The 22,410-nt window shown below is 35.3% G+C and overlaps 1 protein-coding gene across 1 annotated transcript in view; it reads left to right on the top strand.

The window, feature by feature from the left end:
• Nucleotides 1-16,763, top strand: part of LOC113517853 (dipeptidase 1-like) — a 273,938-nt gene extending 257,175 nt beyond the window's left edge. The window contains exons 10-12 of the mRNA XM_052895408.1: nucleotides 2,861-2,936; nucleotides 7,063-7,201; nucleotides 7,849-16,763. Coding sequence (XP_052751368.1) covers nucleotides 2,861-2,936; nucleotides 7,063-7,201; nucleotides 7,849-7,956 — 323 coding nt within the window. The 3' untranslated portion in view covers nucleotides 7,957-16,763. The remainder of the gene's footprint in view (nucleotides 1-2,860; nucleotides 2,937-7,062; nucleotides 7,202-7,848) is intronic.
• Nucleotides 16,764-22,410: the final 5,647 nt, after the last annotated feature.

Genomic DNA, 22,410 nt, shown 5'->3' with positions numbered 1-22,410 from the left:
AGCCCAACAAGAATCTAGTCGTATTATGTTTTGATTTATACATACATATCTATCACACCTACCTGTCTAGGGTAGACAGATACAGTGGAATGGGGGGAAAGGGATTGTTAGTAATGGAGACTGAGAATCCCATTGTTAGCAATATACCCAACCAGGTCGACCTCCTGTTGGTTCCCCCTAGAAACTATCATGGTTAATTCCTGATGAATTCATCATGATGGGCTAACTGGCCTGTTTTCATTCTCATCTATCACCCTTCACTGGTGCTCCGCCAGTGTATCCCGTTAACGCAAACGGCGTTACCATACCATTTTCACCCATAAAAAAAAAAGATACAGTGGAACGCCAAATCATCATCATATCAGCCTTTAACTGTCCACTACTGGACATAAACCTTTCCCATAAGGGAAATTTTGCCAGTAGTTGCCATGCTTGGCAAGCGGGTTGGCAACCGAAGTTAGGCCTTTGAGGACGTTTTAAGAGGGACGCTGCTGCCCATCCCTTACTTTCCGTTAGTCGAATAATTAATTACATAAACTCAATTACACAAAATACAAGCAAAATAAAGAGGCAACTACATAACCTCCCCTTTTTAAAGTTAGTGAAATAATACCAATACAAACGAAACGCTATTTGTATTTCTTATAGATGTATTTTTGTGAGAAATTTAATCGCTTTTGTTGGTGGGGTTTAATCTTTTAAATCTGCACTTTGTAAGCTGCATGGCTGAGGCGGTCGCGGTCTACAAAGCCCCACGAGGGCGGCGGATGGAGGGGGAGCCAGGTCCTTTTCAATTTTATATATTGTGCTATTTTGGAGCGACTTCGACGACAAACGAGGAAATATTCTATTCCCCTGTTTTTTTTTTTTTGTAGCTTTATTAAGCGATTACGGGTCCAATTTTGAAATGAGTTTGATAATACCTTTTGCAATTATTTGAAATTCCATACTGGCGTCGTTTTAATTATGTTGTATGATAAATGTTATTTATTTTTCCTTGTGTAGTAAATAGTACATTACTGCAGCGGCCAGCAACTAAAGCATTGATGGACGAACGTGCAAATGTGGGCCGAGGCGTAGCCGAAACATACATACGTGAGTCCATTTCCTCAAACAATGTGCGGAAATCAAAAACACAATTTTACTTTTTAAATTCAATGACAAATAACGAACAATAATAATTTTTCACGCACCATAATGTTCCTTTGATTTTTTTTTTCAATAAACAGCTTTCTATTTGCAAACCAGTTCGAAATTTAAATAAAACCTTGTATTTGTTACCTCCTTGGTAGCCATGTAGCCAGTAAAAGGCCATTCCATTTTTAATTTACAGGACAGATATGAGTTTACATAGTAATTTATCTGGCTGCAAAACACGACAGATATGAATTTTCATACAACTTTTGCCGGCCGCTGCCCGCATGTACCTGGCCAGTACGGCAATTTTGATTTATATCGAAGAAGATTGTCAAAATAATGATAACATTTCCAAGCATGTTTGAGAAAAATTTATTTATTACATGATATAGCAATATTTAAAGTTTTTGAGACTACGAAACATATTATCGTGCGTTTTATTAATTTTTAAAATAATAATAGTGTTGTTGATAAAATTGAATCAAAAACAGTCAAGTAGTCGACGCTCACACACGTTATATATCTATTTTAATATCAACAGGGTGTTTTAAAAGGGACGCTGGTGCCTATCCTTCGAACATGAAATTCCCATTTTCCCATAGCCATTCTACCCCGGAATCACACGGCCATTATAATTTTATTCAATAATACTCGATACTGAGAGAATCTGTAGAGATCGTAACATCTAAAGGTGTGCTTTGCCCTTCACAGATAACAAGTTTAAAAATAATAAACTCTTTATTCCGCATAATAGAGATGTATACAAGGAGTATTTATACAGAATGTGCATATACAAAAGGTATCCTTGCCGCTAAAAGCAATCTCTTACAGACAACCTAACATAAATAGTAGATAAATACAATATTTGTTCAAAATCTTTACACCAAAGTCTTTTTATCTATACTTATAATAAATCTGTAGAGAGGTCAATTCTGTACATGAAATATATTTCCAAAATAACTATCAGGATTAGTGATCGATACTGATGCCAAAAATGTAATCAGTCGTGCCTCCGATCAAACTGTTTATAATTACTCCTCTCCATCCAAAGGTTGCCTGGAAGAGATCGCTCTTAGCGATAAGGCCGCCCATTGTTTTCTCATTGTGATTATTTCTTGTAATTGTTTATATTTATAATAAGTTTACTATTGTAATCTTTTAGAGGAAACAATAAAGAGTATCTATCTATCTATATTTATTGTTATATAGATAGTATCTATCTATCTATCATAAGCACAACGGCCCAAATGAGAGGCTAAGCGCGGAAAAGAGAGTCCAATTTACATTTACATCTATTTATTTTTAATTTGTGGAAATTGAAATAGATATTTATATATCTATTTTAATATCAGGGTGTTGATGGCGCTGCTACGATTCTGTAGCGCGTCAGGGATGTTCGCCGAGCATCGTGTCGGTTGTTTTTATGCCACGATGCGAAAAAGGTGTGCATCCCTGGTGCGCAGAGTACGTGCCAGCGCCAACAGCATCCTGAGTATGATGGCGAGCAGGCTGCACTGTGTGTACGTTAATCGCTGCTGCGCAATTTCCAATGGAATTGTGCAGCGGTGATTATCTGTATATTATTTTGATATATTATATGTGTGTGTGTGTGTGTGTATATGTGTATGTAAATTTACTAACATTAGTTTTAAGAATATTGTTATTAATAAATATTTAATGGACCAAAAAAGTCCGAAATAAAAATTATAATATTTGTTCACAGAACACTTCCATTACATCAAGAGGATGATCGGAGCGGAGTATGTGGGCATCGGTGGTGACTTCGACGGTGTAAACAGGTAACTATTCCATTTAAAAACATACATAAATATTTATTTATTTTATAAATTCAAATTATCTTTATTCAAACAGACTCAGGTTATGGAATGAGCTCCCTGCCGTGGTTTTCCCAAGAGACTACAGCATGGGGTTCTTCAAAAGGGGGGTAAAGAGGTTTCTTCAGGGTCGGCAACGCGCGCGTTATACCTCTGGTATTGCAATGTGTTCATAGGCTACGGTAACCGCTTACCATCAGGTGGGCCGTATGCTCGTTTGCCACCTCTGTGGTATAAAAAAAGATTTGTTTACAAGCACTTTTAAATCGTCATTTTTTTATCTACTACAAAGTTCGGAAGGTTGTTGTCTGTTGAGAAGAGCTCGCAAGGCACTTAACAATTACTCTTTTAAATCTCTGTTAACATATATTTTTATATAAGTTAGTACATATTTATTTGAATATACCATGTTTAAAATTATATGGTCATACTTCATTCTACATAAATATATCATTGATAAATACAATAGATAGATAGATAGATAGATGACCTTTATTACCATTATTAAGAAAATAAAAAATTAAAATAACAAAAAGAAAAAAAGAACAATTAATGTTGCTGGTAATAGGAGCTATATATATATATATATATATATATATATATATATATATATATATATATATATATATATATATATATATATATATATATATATATATAATATTAGCTGTTATAAATGTACCAGCGTGATGGGTATCATAAAATTAATAATACGCAATTCCATCGTACTGCTACAGTGGACTATCATTGTCTCAAGTATCATGAACAAACTCCACACTGCGTACTATACGTTCACCGGCAGCTTCATTCAATCTAAACGGCAGTCGTAAAGCTCGCTTGACTTAGCTCTTAGCCTAAGATCCCGCCGCTCACTTCTGCAGGTATAAGACGAAGGACATTTTAATGAAACTTGGTTTGATATGAAATATGGACGGCAATAAGCTGCCTGTTTCCATCGAGAAATGAGCAGCAGCGTCCCTCTTAAAACATCTACAAAGCCAAACTGCGGTTTCCAATCCGCCTGCCAAACGTGACAACTACTGGCGACACCCCTATAAGGAAAGGTTTATTTTCAGCAGTGGGCAGTTAAAAGCTGATATTTGTGTAAATTTGATAAATACGTCATGCTTTTATAATTATTTATATTTATTGTTTATAATTACTGCTCTCCATCCAAAGGTTGGCTGGAAGAGATCGCTTTTAGCGATAAGCTCGCCCATTGTTTTCTCATTGTGATTATTTCTTGTAATTGTTTATATTTATAATAAGTTTACTATTGTAATGTTTTAGAGGAAACAATAAAGAGTATCTATCTATCTTTATAATGAGTTTATTTACAATAACAGATAATTGCCTATAAAAATGGTCGCGTTTGAAGGCCATAAAAAAGTTTTCCTGCAGAAGTCAGCAGCGGGATCTTAGACTAAATATTCCCAGATCGTACAGGTTGTGAAATTTCAATTTTAAAGCTTATAAAGTGAGTTTTTCTTAGTAAAAACCGAAGGATAACGAACGCTTTAGTATTTACAGCGTCAAAAATATATAAAAATTATGCACATTAGTAAGTTTTTAGAATTATTCTCTTATGCCCTAATAAAAAAAAAACGGGGGGAAAGCGATTGTTAGTAATGGGGTCTAATAACCCCATTGCTATCAATATACCCTGAGATCGACCTTCACGCGGTTCTCCTGGAAACCATCATGGTTAATTCTTGTCGAATTCATCATGATGGGCCAACTGACCTGCATTCTTTCTCACCTATCATCTTCCACTGGTGCCTCGTCGGTGTATACTGATAGCGCGGGCGGGGTTACCATTTTATTTTCACCCTATATTAAAAAAAAATAGGGCAAAACAGTATAAATTTATAGTAATTCATTTGAATTTATTTTTTTAATTTACTTTATACCATATATATACAAATAATAAGAAAATAAGAAAAAGTTGTAGAAATGTCATGTATAACTTTAGCTGCCCGCTAACGATATGCTTTCCAACTGTATTGAGTTAAATGGAAAAGATTTCTGTCAGAGATAACTTCATCCTTGCTCACGATATTTATAAAAGTTTTAACTATGTAATTTATATATATCTATATATATATATATTATATATATATATACTATATATATATATATATATATATATATATATATATATATATATATATATATATATATATATATATATATATATATATATATATATATATATATATATATAGAGAGATATATATATATATATATATATATATATATATATATATATATATATATATATATATATATATATATATATATATATATATATATATAATTAAAATAATAAATACTAAAACTAGATAATTGTTTCATTCAAAGATATATAGAAAACTAAAACTCTAACAAATCAGTCAGTGGAATTTTACATTTAATAAGTTTAACAAATAATGAAGCCTAACCATAATATAGTGGGGGGAAAGGGATTGTTAGCAATGGAGTTTGACAGCCCCATTGCTAGCAATATGCCCTATTAGGTTGACCTCCACGTGTTTCCCCCTGGAGACCATCGTGAACGATTCTTGTTGAATTCGTCACGATAGGCTAACTGACCTGCTTCATCCTCACCTATCATCCTTCACAGGTGCCCCGCCGGTGTATACCGATAGCGCGGGTAGAGTTACCATTCCATTACCACCCATTAAAAAAATCATAATATAGTCTGGATATCCAATAATATGTTAGTAATCTTTTTATTTTTCACTAATTTTATTTCAACAATATAACCTTACTTTTTTTTTAAATACAATTGAAATACAATATATATTGTACTTGTTTGTTATACACATATATTAACACACTAGCCGTTTCCCGCGGCGTTGCCCGCTTCTAACTATGTAGTTCCCGTATATCATTCCCATTGGAACCCTTCATGAATCCGGTCTTATATTGTATTATATACTTAAATGATAATTACGTACCTAACACCTTCGTAAAGTTTCAGCCAATTCAACTGATCGGTTACTTTATAGCATTTTATATGTGATCCTTTAGATTGATATTACTTTTTTTTTTTATTTATGAACTGATTGAAATAAAATAAACTTTAAATGTTAAGTGCGACAAACCGCAACGTAAACCGCATTCAAATCGGTTAAGTCATTTCTGAGATTAGCGTGCACAAATATACAGAGAATCAGACAAAAATTCTTAAAATCATAGTTTTGGATTCTGTTGCATTGATAAAGCCCTTTTATAATTGTTTTTCTTATGTATCTTCCATGTACAGACAGCTATCAGTTGCGATTTTATTATATGTATTGATTGACAGAGTCCGCGGTGGCATTCTCTTTTTGCGGTACATATTTTTAAATTGGAAAGAAATTTTTTTTTTTGAACGTATAAACCGTATAAATTCAGATAGTCTCTTAGATCTTTTACAATGGGATCCCGATCAATAAATACAATTACTTGAAAAGGTTATAACCATGACAGTGGCAAGGTCTTTGTACCCTCGAGTCTTTGAGTGCACAGCGCTCCGCTATTGTATATCCAAGCTCAGATGAATTGCTCAGAGGTACCTTTGAGTGCAATTACGCAAATGTAATTCGTTATATAATTAAACAATTTTACATATTTCTCAATGATAATATTACAATGGACTTTGTACAAAAGTCGATTGCTTGGGTACCTCTGTCCCATTTGTGTTATAACCGCGAAGCAGTTTTGCTTGCATGGCTGTGTGCGGTGTCTGTCTGTGTTCGGTTTGAAGGGTGGGATATGGCGTGAATTTACTGGGTACAGAGGAATAACACCTGAGTCCTCAGGAATGGCAACGCATGGGGAGTATCACGGGCGAAACAGTATACTCTGTTATGCCCATGGTACTGCTCATGTCTATAAGCGACGGTTACCACTTTCTATCATGTAATCGTCGTATTAAAAATGTCCCTGTATTAAAAAATAAACGTAAACTTTATGATTATTTAGCCATTAAGGCGCTCAGACGTAACAAACAAACAAACATTCAATCTCGCTTTCACATTTATAATATTACTAAGTATTATCGAATGGAGAAAATAAATAACTTTTACTGTTTCACCACAACCAGGGTCCCCCGTGGTCTAGAAGACGTGTCCAAGTACCCTGAGCTCTTCGCTGAGCTACTGCGCAGCGGCCAATGGAGCGTACAGGAGCTGAAGAACTTGGCTGGTCTCAACATGATGAGGGTCATGCGCCAAGTTGAGAAGGTGACCGTACAGAAATACCTTACTAGCTGATACCCGCAGCTTTATCTACGTAATACTGAGTTTTATATCCCTTACTCGCATTGCCGTAGCTACGGGGGGAGGTATTGAGGGACAACATCCTACCTTAAAAAGAAAAAGCCCCAAGAAAATTGGACAGACTTCACTTAAATATGGCTTCTACCTTGCCAAAAAGTTCTTTTGCCTTACCTTAAACTTGGGACTTACTTACTTGCTTACTCGAGATATAAAACTCAGTTTTAATAATTAATACAGATTTCATCCCTTATTTCACCCCTTCTAGTTTTGTTTTCGGGATAAAATAATTTATATCTTATATACATAAACATATAGCTGAAGTCTTATCTATCCCAATTTCACCAAAATTGTTTCAGTGATTTAGACGTGAACAGGCCCTCTAGACAAGTGGTAATACGTCGATAGAATCGACATCGCTACCGAGTCCGTGAGTTGGAATGAGACATACGACGTTGCTATCTCATTCTATTTCACATACTCACTGGCGATGTCGATTCAATCGATGAATTCGCTTGCCAGATTTATTTTCCACTTTCCATCAAGTGGACCGTCAACTTGTTTGCCGTTCTAATTAAAAAAAAAATAGCTAAACAAATTAATTCTTTGATCAGGTCCGCGACGAGATGAGAACCAACGGAGTGGAGCCAGAGGAACATCCAGACTCTCCTAACGACAACGGGAACTGTACCAGCAATGCTTTCTACACTGAATATGTTTAAGTCATACATTGTTTTGCCCATAGATTTCCATAGCATCTTAGGCATATAAGCAGACCAAATTGGACCTGGTGACATTAGTGGCCATCACCTTGTCACATATATGTAATTACTTACTATTGAATGAAAGAAAAAAAAACAAGTGGTGTATTCTAGAACTTTCCACAGCTACTTGATAATAGATGGCGTTAGTTGTTAGTTCTCGTGTGAAAGTAATATTATGTTACAATCTTAAAGTTAAAAGCCCATTAGAATTTACTTTGTATGACCCGCCGAGTTTAATAGGCTTCTCGCGCAGAAGACGTGATATTATCGGGCTAGTACATTTCCAGCGGTGGTATTATACTAAGTAAATTTCATTATAATTCGAGTACAAAGAGGGTTTTGTCCTCCCTGATTTTTAGCAACCCATTATCATCCCACCATTCGGCATAGAGGATTATTGATTAACAATTCAATGTTAGATATCAGTAAGGTACATTTCTCTCTGCCTAACTTTAAATGGAGAAGACGTGATATCAGTAAGGTACATTTCTCTCTGCCTAACTTTAAATGGAGAAGACGTGATATCAGTAAGGTACATTTCTCTCTGCCTAACTTTAAAAGGAGGAGAGAACAGAATTAAAATAAAAAATGTACAATTACGAAGGAACTATAATTATTTATATCAGTTTTATTTACGTATTGACTTCAGTGTTGCCCCACTAGCTTCAAACTCCATAAAAGTCCTTTTTCATAAGCACAGTATGACTCACGATAGTTATTACACTACAATTATATAAGCAATTTAAAAATCAGAAATCGTAAACATTTTTTTGTTATATACTGTTTAATTAATTTTGTAAAATTTGAGTACTTATTCGTCCCTGAATAAAAAATCAATGAAATTTATATTTTATAATGGAAATATTTTTGCTTCACAGAACATATATTTTAACCACGCACGACATAGTTGTAGTTAGTTAGTTACAAATTACGGCCGTTTGTTATTGATTTACTCATAATATCGTTAACAAAACCAAAATATAGACGTTTTTGTCACAGAATTATAAGTAAATGAGTAATGCAATCTAATAATATTGATTCGATCAATATGAAATTAATTATTTCCATACATAATAATACCCTTTCTATAAAAACAAATGTACTATAAGTAAAAAAATAAATTGCTGCGTTACATAAAAAGAAATTTTACACTATAAATATTGATGTATCCCACGTTATTAAGTGTTCATCCAAACACGATCCCCTTAATTTTCTTCCCCGTAGATTCCCATCGACAAATTTATTACCTAAACCGCTCCGTAACGAAATTCGCATTTTCATAAATTTTCTTCTATAATTGGAACGTCATATTCGTATCCGTGTCAAAAAAAAGGTACGCCGCAAACTCGTGTGATAGATTTACGCTGATAAATAATTATGTTCCGTGCTATGTTTACGGCTGCCTATCTTCACGGTATGCCCTTCATGGGATAGGCAGAGAGAACTAGTAGTATCTATTCTTTTTTTTATTATGCTCTTCCATTTTCATTTACAATGTAAATATAAATTACATTACGAAGTACGTAATGTAATTTACATTTTTGTGTAATTGTAAAGTAAGAATATCATTATCATAAACGAACGTATCATTTATTACAGTGATATTTTTTCTTAAAAATATTTTTTTTAATTGCTTCTTTTAAATAACAGATATCTTTTTGACTAATAAAAAAAAACGATCGAAAATATACAACATCACCAACGTCTCAATTTTGGACCGCTTATGTGTCTGCATCTATGAAAACTCTCAGACCGTCAAAACACCGCCATTTTACGTCCTCTATTACTGTTATTTTGAATTTGTCAATTTACATTAAGAAATCACAAGTCTTTTTAATTAATTGCATAAAAATAAATTCTATTAATAAATGTTACGGACCACTGTCTATTATAAATATGTAATATTGAACAATTTTTGAATTGAATTGATCAGTCCTTTTATATTACATAGAAATATAAATTCATGGGTTGACAACCGTCGGCTAAAATCGTAAAACATTTTTTTTGTTTTAATAAAGACAAAGGTCACGGGATGTCATTTATCCAAATCCGTTCGTACGCGGGTTTTGACGGGTGTAATAACCGCGATATTGAATTTGACAGGTAAATCCAATTGATGTGTTTATAAAGAGATAAATATTTTGTATCTATGTTAACCCCAAAACAGCAGTGTATAGGCGTATTACGTGAACGACCGGGTATCCAGTGGACTTCAAGTCGTCACGTAAGTCTCTCTTGGAATATGATTGTCGCATCCGAGGGTTTGATTAAATAACACACCCATGATATTATGGTGTGGTCTATTTGTCAACTTTTTTAATTATTCTATACATTGTTATTGTGTTTAACTTGAGTAAATATACCAGTATAATAATTATCAAAAATTCGTTTAAAACGAATACAAAAAAATACAAGCTTATTTTAAGCATTTTCCATTTTGAAATTGATTAAAAATTTACAAATTAATTTATTAACTCTAAAATGTTTTCAACCTCTGACACACTTTGTACTGTCTCTGTCTGTCCCGTTGTAGACTTAATTATTTCCAGTAGGTCTATATAATAAAGGTGGAAAAGCATTTTAGCCGCATGCGTCACAGTATAAGTCACTCCCATATTTTATATTGGATCTACTCACACCACTACAGTTTTATAATACATATATATTTTACCCTACCATAAAAGAGCTTTAAGATTTTTTCACATTGTGTAATATTTCCAATATACAACAAAAATTGGGGTCGATTCGCCCCATTTTCCAACACAGGTCCGAAAAGCCCCACTAAGTGGCATGTGTAAAGCTTCACCCGCACACCACGTAGTGCAAAGCACACACATATACCTATTTATAATCCTCGCAACATAATGTAAACTTGAAACATGTACGTCTGGAAATTTTGCTGTGCAATTTGCATTAATCTGAGTGTGTTTCTGTGTACCCATTTCTCTAAACTACGGGATGCGACACCGATGTCCTTAAATAACTGTAATGTTTTACCCTTAGTGTTGGTAATAACAGATCTGAACAGTGGAGTTTATGAGAAAGCGTTAAATGGAATGTTATTTTATTATTTGTATTTCAATAATCCACTGCTGGGCATAGCATGAATACAAATAACAATATTTTTTTTAAAGTTTGTTTAAAACATCTATATCGGATCTTTGGGCGTTTCACACCTCACAATGTAAATTGCCTTGGCCGTGCCTCACAATGTAATTTTTTTACTGGGATTGACCACAGTATGTTCTTTTTTCAAAAGAAATTATGATTATAAAAATAAATGGAATCCAAAAGTTCTATTATAAAAGAAATCGTAAACAGTTCGATACGTGGTCCGAAAAGCTCCACTGATCTACTTAAGGTGCGAATGACACATGGTGTGAAACACCCCAAAGACACCTATTGATTAGACTTCTACTGAGAACAACTCAGTGAAGATTGGTCTGAATTGGAGTACAGATTTCTCATACGCTCGATTGTTGAGTTTCTGATTTATAAATGTCAGTGTTTGTAGATGCATGATAGATGTTCACTGTGGATAAGCACTTCTTCCTTCTCTCACTGATCAGTACTCTTTTGGGGTCACATATCAAATCTACTGTGTCGCACGTTATTGGATACGCTCTTTCATTTTTAACTTTTCATTTTTAGCTCATACCGAAGCGTACCAAAGTGTGGCAAAGTGATTATCTGTCAGTTTTAAAAAATAAATCACATATTTTCAATATATGTGCTTATTTATTCATTAAATATACTAAGTAAAATGGTAATCATACAAAAAGATTATTATAAAATAAAATAAAATAAAAAATAAACCTATCACAAAAAAAAATTTGATTTTGGTAGCAAAAAAACGTATTTGATAACTTCAAAAGCAATATATGTATGAAGTAGGTGCATAATTTTTAATGACAGGTTTACATATTTTGAACAGCTTATTTTGTAACCTTTTAGTTTACTTCAACGCTGGACGCTTTCTAAATAACCAATAAGAAATTTGTTCATTTTTTATTACAAATTGACAGATAATTATGACGTTGCTAGTCTTCGCTATAAATTTGGTATGAACCCTTTTAAAGGCGACTATGTTTCTTCTAATTATTCATACGTCTAAAAGACGCCATCTTGGTTTTACCTTTCTTCCGCCTTCACCTAAAGTTGCATTTGACACTGAGCGTACTGTCAAAACGTAGATAGTATAATTTGTAACAGAAATTATTTTAAATTGTCAATAATATAATTAATAATATATGAAGGGCAAGATAAAGAGAGAGTGAAAAATAATAAATCGCGTATTAAAATATTTAATTAAATGTACTCGATACCACGACAGTTTAATTAATTTTCATTTAATCGGTTCATTTATTAAATTAAATTTACTCATAATTATTATAATAGCGAACAACTCGCATCATAATCTGACATATTGAATTGGATTTTACATTGGTATTCAGGGATATAAATTTAAATATATGTCAATCACTAATATGGAATCGAATTCGTATTCACGTTGCTTTATATATTTAAATTGTGTTTCTTATTTCAACAGCTGAATATTTATATACGTATTATAATTTAATAATTTATAATACCAAAATATATATATATTTATGTTATATATATACAATATTAAAATATATTTTGTTTTAATGGTTTTACCATAATAATACTATTTTTCTTTAAAAGTTTTAAGGTGACTCTTAAATATGCTTTAATTCAGTATCTTTTGGACCTCATACCTCATAAGATATATAAAACAACAACATATTCATTTAAAATAAACTCTGTAGTATATCAATTGTCCTTTATTGTCGTGACTATTGATTACATTTATATAAATATATTGAAACGAATTAATAAAACAACAAAAATATTTTATTTACAATTTGTGATTGAATAAATAAAAATGAATAAAGTATCTCGTTTTAGGGACGTAGATAGAAAATAAATTTTAACAACGTTAAAAAAAAATGTTATTCGTTTGAAATAAAATAAGGGTTTCCAATGGATTTCCGTATTATTTCTATGGTAGTTTAAAAAAGTCGAGTAAGCGATTTGAATTCTGTTCCTATTCAAACTGGATTAAACATTATTTAGCAATGTTCATTTATTTAACATTGTTAATTAAATTACGTTTATTCATTTATGTAATGTAAATGTGTGCGATTGTTTATTTTGCAAATTAGCACTGCACGTTTGACATTGACAATGTCAAATCATTAATGTCAGATGTGACAGCCAATGTCAAACGGTGCATTGATGCTTGAGCACAGTTCATAATTATTTCTCTAACAATATAAAATGCTCATACGCGTGCCAAATGCAGTAATATCATTTTAATTAAGCTGTAATTTTTATACTCCTATGGTCCTATTATAATAATTGTCGCTTTCATTTTGATATCATTGTACTGTAGTGAGGGGTGTCCACGGTTTGTGTCTTTGCATTCATCACTACATGTACAATATTTGATTTGTCAAATGTATGGAATAATGCGTGATAAGATGGATGTCAGTCCCGAAATTGTGGTCGTTATATCGTCGTGCTGTGATGATGATGTAAGTAAATCGTGAATTTCCAGGTTTTATTTTTTTTTTTATTTTCACTTTTAAATAATATTTAATTTCTATACTAATACCTAATTTTTATACTGATGCTGTGAACAGCAACAGCCATTTAGCAATATCATTGATGACAACATGTAAAATGTATAGAATTGACATAAGAAGAAGTGTATTCATGTGGTCAAAATGCGCCAGCTAATATCAATTTTATACATTTTCAACTGGCCTCAAATCTTTTTATGTTTATTACCTCATAACTCCGTCAATTGTAAACCGATTTGGAAAATTATTTTTTTATCTGTTAGGATATACGTACATATGAGTGCCACAGATACTTTATAAAAATCAATTCATTAGTTTAGTTTTTAAATCCAAGTAACTTCTTTTATCACAAATGATAGTGAAAATCGGTTTATATTTGTTAATAGTATACTACTTTAACTATATTCCCCAAGCATAATTGCTCCATGTTTTTAGACGTCACATAATACAAAACTGAATTCCTAACTGAAAGAGCAAGAATTTATTGTAAAACTGTACACATAAATATTATCTGAACCAGTAGAGTTTAGGAGGTGACTAAAGAATTGAAAGACAAAATATTGTTTCCGGACGAGTAATAAAAAAAAAATCCGCTGATTTATTAAAAATGTGGTGAAGGGTATCATAGATACAGATGGCACAATCTAATTTGGAACTGGCCAGTCTTATCACGCATTAAACGTCAACAATCATAGATATACAAAAAATCCAAGATATACAGCCAGGTAGTAAAAGACGGTACTGAAAATAGTCTGGTCTTAGTATGGGCATCTCAAATCTTTTCATTGTTTTTCTACTTATTTGTATTGTTTGAGAGAACTGATTTCATTTTGTTCACACAAAATTCACACATCACATGCTTGGTAACGGAAACTAATTTTTTAATAAATATATTAATATCATAACGAAATGTAGAGGGCAGCACATGTTGGAAGGCATTAGGGAAGATCTGTATTCAGTAGTGGATGGATACAAGCTGAAATAATAATTGCAAGTTTCTATAACTTGGATTTCTTGTACATCTATATTTACAATATTATAATTACTGTTGTCTATATGACAATAAACCCTCCACGTCGTATGGGATGACCTATCACGGGATCGTGCTGTGAAAATATTTAATATTTAAATATAACTATAAAATATAATGATATTGTGGAAAAAAAAAAAATACTATTTCTTATAAATTATGACTGAACAATTTTTGAACCTTTATTGACTAGCGTGACTAAGTGTTTTGTCTCAAATCTGCCTCTTATTTTGTGATTCTTTTTTAACAATATTGAATCGTATTGAATGGATTCTTCTAGCGCAAGCGCACATTTATCCCGCTAGATGGCGTTGTTTAGTAATGGTCAAAGATCTATTTAAATGATCGAATTTGAGTATTGCACCGGCAAGATGGCAATTTTAGATTGAAAATGTTCTAAATACAAAAAATATAACGTTGTGCACGACGCGATCGTGCCATTGATAATGATTTATTGATGTTTTGTACTTATGAACGTTTTTGTTTATAATTATTATGAATGCCTCATTTTATTTTTATACAATTTAAACAAATCTTCACCACAAAATTCTTACTGTATTAACAACGAAAATTAATACCAATTTGTTTTAATCCCTCACGTATGTAGCGACTTGCTTATTAATAAAATAGAAATTAAAGACAAGATATTTTTATTACTTGTTCTGCAAATAAATGGAAATCTTTGACAAATAAATATCATTGCATAGACAAGTTACATTTATAGCTTCCATAGTTGATAAATAACGAAATGAGCCGCAAGGAATCGACCTTCTGTGTAGAGAGGCGAATTAGGTAAATGGTTCCCTACGACGACAAAATCTTGTTTACTAACCTGATTAGGTATATTGGGAATTAAATGCTCCCTCCAGTGCCCAATGTTGGCTATTTAAGTAGAAAACTTTGAACGAGGAAAGGAAACCCAAATATATAATTGAGTTAGTAAATAAAACGTCCTTCTAAATAATGAATTGTCGTAAACATCGACCTGTGAATTAGAGAGAAATGGACGGGAGGATAAATAATGAGTCTACAACAATATTAATCCACTTACAATGTTGGCTACAAGTCAAGTTACGTTAGTAAACAATAATAACTAAGCTGAGTTCTTTAGACTGATACCTGCTGCTGATTTTGACAACTGTACAACATATCACAAACTAAAGTTCCATCCCAACCATCTGGATTAGTGGCGGTCCCTCACCGTGCGTTTTTAAGACACTTTCTTCCACGCGCAACCACTCTTGGAATCAACTTCCAGCAACAGTATTTCCGAACAGATACGAAATCGTAATCTTCAAGAAAAAAAAAATTCCTTATTAAAAGGCCGGCAGCACACCTGCAATGCTTCTAGTGTTGCGGGTGATCATGGGCGGTAGTTACTTACCATCAGATGAGCTGCTAGCTCGTTTGCCCCCTGTGTTATAAAAAAAATTCACATTTTTTTTCTACCGCAACTAAATGTACACATTTTCTTCGTGTTTGCAGTCAATGGGCCTGATGTTATTAGCCCAAAATCCCACTACGCCAATATCGCTGGCAAGTCAAGTGAAAAGGGACGGGCAAGGAACTCTTCCGTTACTCTTTGAATTGTGCAATTCTGTATATTGGTTTGCTCCCTGTTTTATAAAGAAAAAAAAACATACTTTATTCAAAATAATTTCAAGACGGTAGACGGTAAAAACGGTAGGGGCCATTTTAAGTAAGGTCGAATATTAAATAAGGAAATAGGCAGAGTTTTATGTTCGAGACTAAATGCCTCTGCTATATGCATACATAGTCGACGATTCGCCAATATATTTATTTACGATCTTGGCAACAAATCAAGCGGCGTAATGCCTAAAACAAAACATCAATAAAACATCACTCGAGCGAAATAGAATAAAAACGGAATCCGTGATATTCGATAAAACATATTTCAGTAAAGTAAACGAGTTTGGATGTGCGCTTGTGTTCAAAAGGTTGTTCGGCGCATTGCTCCAACCCCCCACTGAGGGCTAAACAGTAGGCCCTCTGTCTTCAAAAGTTCGTCTCTTACACACTTAAACACTATAGCAACGCGCCGAGCAACATAATTTCAGAACTGCTTATATTTAATACATAACTTGATATTAAACATTTGCTGTATACAATTTAGTATTTTTATTCTGCCAATCCTTTTACTTATAGCTGTAATAAAAAATGGGTCCAGAATTAAATAAGCTATTCCAACTTGAGATAAGAATTGTAGGCGATTTTTATGATTTATTAAACATTAAAAATATATAATGTTTGAAATAAAATTATGGAGAAAGTTATACCTAATAATCAAAATGGAGTAAAGGAATAGATTACGATAATATTAACTAAAATTAACCGTATCAGCGGTTAACTTTCCACTGTTAAACATAGGCGTCTCCCATAAGGGGAGCTTTTCCAGGAGTTGCCAAGATCGACAGGTGGGTTGACAACTGCAGTTACGGTTTTTTTTAATGAATGATAATAGAATGGTAACCCCACCCGCTTGCGCTAATGGCATATGTTGGCGGGGCACCAGTGAAAAGGCAGGTCAGTTAGCCCATCTTATTATACACCTGGTATTCAGCATGATGGTTTACAGGGTATATTAAGTACTAATTTTTTTTTTTTTTTTTTTTTTTATGGTTTGCGGTGCAATATTTAAGGCATCCCGTCCTCGCTATTGGATACGGGTGACGGAATGCCTATACAAGAGGGTAAATGGTGGACGCAATTTAGATGCAATATTTGAGGAGCATTACGGCCGGATACTGCAACAAAAAAGAGTATGTGGTCGGCCCCCGAACTGGCGACCTCTGCTGTCTACCGGTCTCCAGTTCGAGGGACGACCGATTACCGGCCGTAAGAGATGACGCAGGGCGTTTATGAAAACTTTTTTTTTTTTATATATATATATATATATATATATATATATATATATATATATATATATATATATATATATATATATATATATATATATATATATATATATATATATATTATTATTATTATTTTTGTTCTAATTTTGATACAGTAAAACTTATATCACTTATATTCATTTTTTTTTTATTTTATTTATTTATTTTTATTCTTTTTTTATATATTATTCTTTTTTATTCTTTTTTTTTATGTATATTATAATTATTAATATCTATGATGATCATGTTCGAAATATGGTAAATGTATGTAAATGTAAAAAAAAAATGTATATGGATTTGTACAATGAACTGTCTAAACCTATGTATTATTGATGACTTTTAACCTGTTTACAATGTATGTGCAGAAATCAACAAACGAATCAACAGCAGACTCCTTGGAGATGATATCATCTAACTGGTATGGTGCGACTCTAAGCATGGCGCAGCGGCTTACATGGTTGTGCCGCTGTGTAGCGAATATAGGACAATCACGCAACAGGTGCTGGATAGTCTGGATTGAGTTGTTGTCGCAGGGACACGTATTGTTATCGGTAATGCGGAAGCGATGTAGATATTGCTTTGCAAAAGAATGCCCGGTTATTATTTGAGTCATAGCGAATGATATTGGGACAGCCTTTCTATACGCAACAATACTATCAAGTGTGGGAAGCCAACTGCTAATTAATGACGAAGAAGTCTCGGCCACATACTCATTGTTGGAAGCACTATATGTGTCTTTTCTGATGCAGTAACGAGCGTAGGACATCGGGAACTAATTCTTTTGGGAAGCCACTTTTAGAGTGGCCGCCGTTCTGGCGGCTTCATCTGCTTGCTCATTCCCGATAATTCCCACATGAGCCTTGACCCAGACGAAATTAAAGTGGTTGGAGGATGTGTGTATGGCTCTATGAATGCTATTGACTGTCGGCTCCCTATTGCTGCGCTGTTGCAATGCCATAAGGGCTGAGCGACTGTCTGATAGTATGGTAATACTAGCATCCGAAACTTTCGTGTCTTCAAGCCACTGAATACCGATTTTGATGGCAGTGAGCTCAGCCGTAAACACTGTGTTGGTACGGCAGAGTTTCACCTTTTTTAGGACAGGTTGCCCTGATGGTCGATAGATTATTGCTGCCGCACCAACTTCACCTGAGTCCAGCTTGCTACCATCCGTATAGATCATGTATTGTGTGCCCGCCGTTAAACGCTTAACATCATCTTCGTTGTTAGCCAGCGCAAACTCAAAGGTGCGTCTCTCAGCCGGATGGAGTAGCTGTCGAGTTTCGACTGGTTTTGCCAGTTCTATATCGTCAGGTAAGCAATCCAGTGTGCCGGTTACCTTAACTTTGTGCAATTTGGTGCACTCCAAGATCTTAAGATGAAGTGGCACGAATTGTGCCAATGCAATCGCTGCCGCGGCAGAAACCGTACGAAATGCACGGATAGCACGGATAGCGAATTGCCTTTGCACCGTGCGAAGCCTACGTTTGACTGTGGTAAATCGAACGGCACCGCCCCAGATACCAGCAGCATACGTAAACATCGGTTCTATAACCTGTCGATATAGTGTCGCTATATTGTCAGGGTGAGGGCCCCAGGTGGGACGAGTAATTCGAGCTAACTTGTTAAATAGTTTAGAGGCTTTGAGAGCGATGTGTGAGGCATGTTTTATAAATTTAAGGCGCCAGTCAATTATGACTCCCAAGAGTTTTATCTCCTCCCGAATAGGAATAGATTGCTGGTCGATTTCAATTTTTGCGCTTCTGGCCCGGGCAGTAAATGCAATGGCCTGCGTTTTGGCCAGGCCAAAGTGGAGTTTTACAGAGTGTCCCCATTCGGTGATGCTCCGAAGAGCGATACGGGTACGGGTCTCGATTTCATCCACTGTGCAGCCCCGGACAATAAGCAGCACATCGTCAGCAAAAGCTTGCACATCACATCCCTCAGGCAAAGGAACATCAAAAAGTCCGTCAAGAATTAGGTTCCATAAAGAAGGACCACAAGCAGAGCCCTGTATACAACCTTTTGACATATTTTTTTGGATTGTGGCTGTGCCGTAATCAAGTATTACTCTACGGTCCTTAGTGTAATTAAGGACGAGGTTGTACAAGTTCCTAGGGCAATTTATACGTTTTAACCTGGAGAACAAAGCGGGCCACCAGGCATTATCAAAGGCTGCTCTTATATCCAGCGACACGGGCACCACTTGATCTCCAGCAGACTGCGCTTCAGTAATGCAATTTATAGCATGTTGTAGTGCATCTGTTGTCGATGTAAGCGGTTTGAATCCAAATTGCCGTGGATTGTCCAATCCTAACTGATGTATATGAAAGTTAATCCTATTGATAAAAAGTTTTTCTAGTAACTTTCCAAATACTGGCAAAAGACCGATTGGACGGAAAGCTGATACGTCATTCGAATCAATTTTGTCAGGCATGGGGATAATCTTAATATGGGCATCCTTCCAATTTTCAGGAAAGTACCCGATTTGTAGGCATCGGTTTAGGATGCCCAATATTACCATTGGGATGGCTTTAAACACGTGTAAACAGATATCGGAAGTCAGGGAGTCATTACCGGGAGCTTTATTAGGTGAGATTGAAGCCAGGCATTCCTCTACCTCTTCACGGGTGAAGGGTATGTCCTCATCAGTGTCAGGGATATTATTGGCTTCGGCTCTAAGCAGGCGCTGTTGAACAGAAGTATCTGGACCATCATCCGGGAAGTAGTGATTTAAGAGAGCGGCGGCAGTAGTGGCGCATGAATCGGTGTGTATTTGGCCTATTCTTACAGTTTGCGGAGGGGACCGGAAGTTATTGCTATATTTCATCAGTCGGTTGGTTATCGCCCAGACATCCTCCTTACCTTGAGCACTACAAAACTCTTTGAAATGTTGGGTAGATGCAAAGGATATCTTCTTAGCATATTCAGCTTTAAGAGCTCGGTATTCGTCGAGTGTGCTGCCGAGGGGTTTACCCGTCACAGACAAGTCATGTATGCGGTGATGAAGTTTTATACACTGTTTCTTTAGGGCCTCTAGCTTGGCGTTCCACCAGGGGTTAGAGTCTCGATTACCTGTCCTTTTGGGAATATTGCGCCTGCAAGCAGCGTGTATATCCTTGGTGAGCTGAGTTACCGCCTCGTGAATCTGGTTATTATCAAGGGCCTCAAACTGAAGTATTGTTAGACCGCTGATAGTGACATATCTAATTAAGTCTTCTTTAAAGCCAACCCAGTTGGCCTGTTTCGTGTTATAAATAAGGGTAGATTTCACTTTATTCTTATCCAAACATTGGGGTACTCCTATTTCAAATTGAATAGGGTTATGGTCGGAAGAGACCATGACTGACAAGTTAACATGCCAATTGGAAATCTGGTGCGCAAGGTTTGATGACGCAATAGTCACGTCAGGTATAGATTGGATTCTGAGACCATTACGAATTACCTCGAAGGTCGGGGTATCCCCTTCATTGACAACCGACATGTCTTCAGCTGAAATTATGTCTAAAATATCTTCACCTCTTCTGTTATTTCGGCTAGCTCCCCAGGCGGTGTGCCAACCATTTAGATCTCCACCAAGGAGCTGCAATGAACCCCTGGTGGAGGATAGGAATCGCTCAATTGCTGTGAGTGTGTTGTCCTTATCATCGTTAGGCTCTATGTAGGCGCTAGCGATCAATAGTTTCCTACCTCCCAAAGAAAGCTCAGCAACTGCCAAGTTTGGGGAAGAGAGTTCAGTACGGCATAGTGCGCAGCCGGTTTTGTTTTTGACGAAAATGCAAGCTTTAACGTGTCGATCGCCTCTAGGAAATTGAATAATTTGGACACCACGGATGCCGGTAAGCTTTTTGGAGTCGCCTACGTAAGGTTCAGATATAATGGCAATGTCAAAGTTGTTATCAATGAACAATCTGTTAAACTCTGACTGCGCAATGTAGCTTCTATTTAAGTTACACTGCAGAACTGCTAGTGGATGGTTCTTGTAGGCCATAGTCGACAGACTGCTCTAAAATTTGTCGCATGCGAATGATACGAGGGCAAATTTTTCGGTCTATAGCGGAATGACTTTCCTTTAAGTGACGGGTGTTAGGTAATTCAGAATTTGTGGAAGAGGTTTTGTTGTTAAAAATATGACAGTTGTAGCAACGGAGTTTAGATTTGTCCTTTTGGTGGGGGCAGTCTGGTAGAGAGTGGTTCGTAGCAGCGCAATGGGCGCAGGGATGAATTACACTTGGCCCGAGTGTGGCCGAATTGAAGGCAGAGAAAACACTGCAGGAACCTAGAGAAATCCTCCGCGTGAACTCTCTGGTGCTCGACGTTAACACGGCCTAGAGAGACGATAGTAGACCTGATGTCAGGGGATACCTCAACCACGGCGTTGTATAAATTACTGTTACGATTGCTAGTGAGGAAGCACAATCTAATGTTACTTTCCTGAATGGAATTCTGTGAGCAAACTATTTCTATCAGTTCCTCACGAGCAATAGACTTACTGATGCCCTTGAGTATGAGCAGTGGGCGTTTAAGTTTTTCCTCCTGGGCCGCCAATCCCTGGATCGATTTAGTCCGCTCAATAGTTTCTTTGCAGTGTTGCGGGCTATCAAACTCGACTCTCACTCTACCCTTGGAGATGGGCTGAATTTTGCACGGGGCGTAGCCGAGTTGACGAAAAGAGATATTCTCCTTCCACTTACTCACCACCTCGTGGGAATTGGTAGAGCCTTCTTCTGTGGAGCTAATGATCAGTGCCGGATTGGATTTGACTTTGGGTGCAGGAACAAATTTTGATTTAGAAGCTACTGCTGCGTAAGAGGTAAATGGTGGTTGAGAGGCGATGGATTGGGTGTTAAACTCTTGTCTG

This window comes from Galleria mellonella, unplaced genomic scaffold (genome assembly GCF_026898425.1).
Source record: "Galleria mellonella isolate WM207_F2 unplaced genomic scaffold, CSIRO_AGI_GalMel_v1 utg28, whole genome shotgun sequence".
Classification (NCBI taxonomy): Eukaryota; Metazoa; Arthropoda; class Insecta; order Lepidoptera; family Pyralidae; genus Galleria; species Galleria mellonella.
The sequence above is the reverse complement of the archived record's forward strand: the minus strand, read 5'-3'. Positions and strand labels throughout refer to the sequence as shown.